Here is a 2,052-nt window from a genome sequence, read left to right on the forward strand (position 1 = left end):
GTTTCAAGATTTCTTTTTCTCTATGTTCTATTTAATGCCACTGTGAAATGCAGAGCTATGTGAATCTACATTAAGCAAAGCACTCACTGCACTCCAACATCCTTGGAAAATGGATCCACATATGTTCACAGGCACAGACAATCTTCTCCATATTCAGCACCGCCTGTTGATTTATGGACACCTCAGATCAGTGTGTGTTGTTTCAATTATTTGCCACAAAAGCTGTGGGGCTTGGGGGTGGATTTGCAATCTGAAGTGTGAACTGATTATTCCACTTGGGATTGGGCAATGTCTGAATAACAGCTAGTATGGAATCCCAGTTTCTGAGGGTTAGAGCTGAATTCAGGGCTTAAGACAGTGCCTATCAACTTCAGAGGGGCCTGAGGACTCCCTGACCTTCCCCTGTGGGCAAATAACAGGTTTGCAAAGGCTATGAACGCCCTGCCTCATGACCCTCCGGATCTTTGGCACCTCTCCACTGAGTGGATCCAGAGGCTGAGTGGATGGATCCAGGAGGTGCTGGCCACAGCCAGCAAGGGAGACAGATGGGAGGTCCAGTGCTGGGCCAGGGAGACTCTTCCCACACCATGACTGCCCTGACAGACACTCGGAGCTCTTGGGCACACTGAGAGCCAATATCTGCCCCCCAACACCACAAAAGGGAAATAGCCCTTAAAAGTACACCTTGACCTCAAACTGGAGCAACCTCCTTCCATTTTTCTCTCCAGACCAGGATGCAGTCAAGACTTTTGGCCTAGCAGAGACTCTGACTTAAAGCAAGGCCCACACAATCGCTTTTACCTCAGCATTTTCTCATAGCTGACAAGAGATTTGGGAAAGCTGCCAAACCTGTGCTCTGTTTTTATCTTTGCAATACTACAAAATAAGGGAGCCTACCACAGCAGGGGCAGGATTCTGCCATGCCTCAGCCAGTGGCACAAGGTGTAAGCAATGCCTGGATACACAGTGTGTTCTCAGGCACCTGCAGCACCCGCACAGGGAGCGTTCGCTTGCCTCAAACCACCGGGGCAAGCGATGAAAGAGATGCAGTTTTGGTTTGTCCAGGCACAAGCTGGCTGTGAACCAGGTAACCTGCTGGTTTCACTGATGCCACAGGCTGGAATAACTGATTGGCACAGCCCAGCTTCCTTCAGTGACCCAGAGCCCAGGCTTGGTTTGTCATAAGAAAGGGATAAACTCTGTATGTAGGCACTGCTCGTTGCTGACAGCCCACAAGGTGGCCACTCTGGGATACAAGTGTGTGTGCACGGATCAGCCCTGGAAATACTGCGTTTTATCTTAGCCAGGTGCTGGCTTGGATTCTTTTTCTTTTTTTTTATTTTCTCCAGTGTTTTTGTTGCATGGGAAGTAGAATGCTGCATTGTCTTAAAACCTATCACTACATTGCCACTAGTTATGAAGGGATAAAGTTACATCTAATTCATTAAGGGAAAAACATTACTCTTCAATTTGAATGTCATTTATTATTCTCTAAATAGAGAATGCTCAAAAACCAGGGAATAACATATGGGGGAACAGTAATACACAGACCAAACAGAGGAGGACATTTCTCCCAAATTATAATTTGGCATCAACATGAATTGCAATAAATGGATCTTCAGCATCGGTATTAATCTGGAAATTAGCCATTCCATCACGAGAAACAAAAACCTGCTTTCCAGTACATTTGTTGTCCTCCTTTTGTCCAGAAATAACATCACAGTAGGTACCAGCAGGCAGTCCAGTTTGCACATAGACGTTCATATTCCTATGAGAAATAAACACCATGTATGCATTGTTTTCAAAACAGGTATTTCAAATTGTGTGTAATATTTTTGAACCTGATGTTACTCCCCTATTTGAAGGGCATTGTAAAGCATGAGCTTTCTGATCCTACCCCTCCTACACTCCCATTTTAGCTCTCTGGATCCAGCATGCACTCAAATAACTCATGTTGGATTGCACATGAGGAATGCTATTGTTTTCTCTGGGAACACTCTTTCTGCCACTGACTTACCAGTCATCATTATTGAAGATGATGAAACCTTTATT

At 45.1% G+C, this 2,052-nt stretch overlaps 1 protein-coding gene across 1 annotated transcript in view; it reads right to left on the bottom strand.

Annotated features, from left to right (window-relative positions):
• Positions 1-430: 430 nt before the first annotated feature.
• The window catches only part of LOC121665996 (pancreatic alpha-amylase-like), an 8,004-nt gene continuing 6,382 nt past the window's right edge, over positions 431-2,052 (bottom strand). The window contains exon 7 of the mRNA XM_042031044.1: positions 431-639. Coding sequence (XP_041886978.1) covers positions 431-639 — 209 coding nt within the window. The remainder of the gene's footprint in view (positions 640-2,052) is intronic.

This window comes from Corvus kubaryi, unplaced genomic scaffold (assembly GCF_017639235.1).
Source record: "Corvus kubaryi isolate FWS band 111438036 unplaced genomic scaffold, C.kubaryi_AGA036_p1.0 37334, whole genome shotgun sequence".
Classification (NCBI taxonomy): Eukaryota; Metazoa; Chordata; class Aves; order Passeriformes; family Corvidae; genus Corvus; species Corvus kubaryi.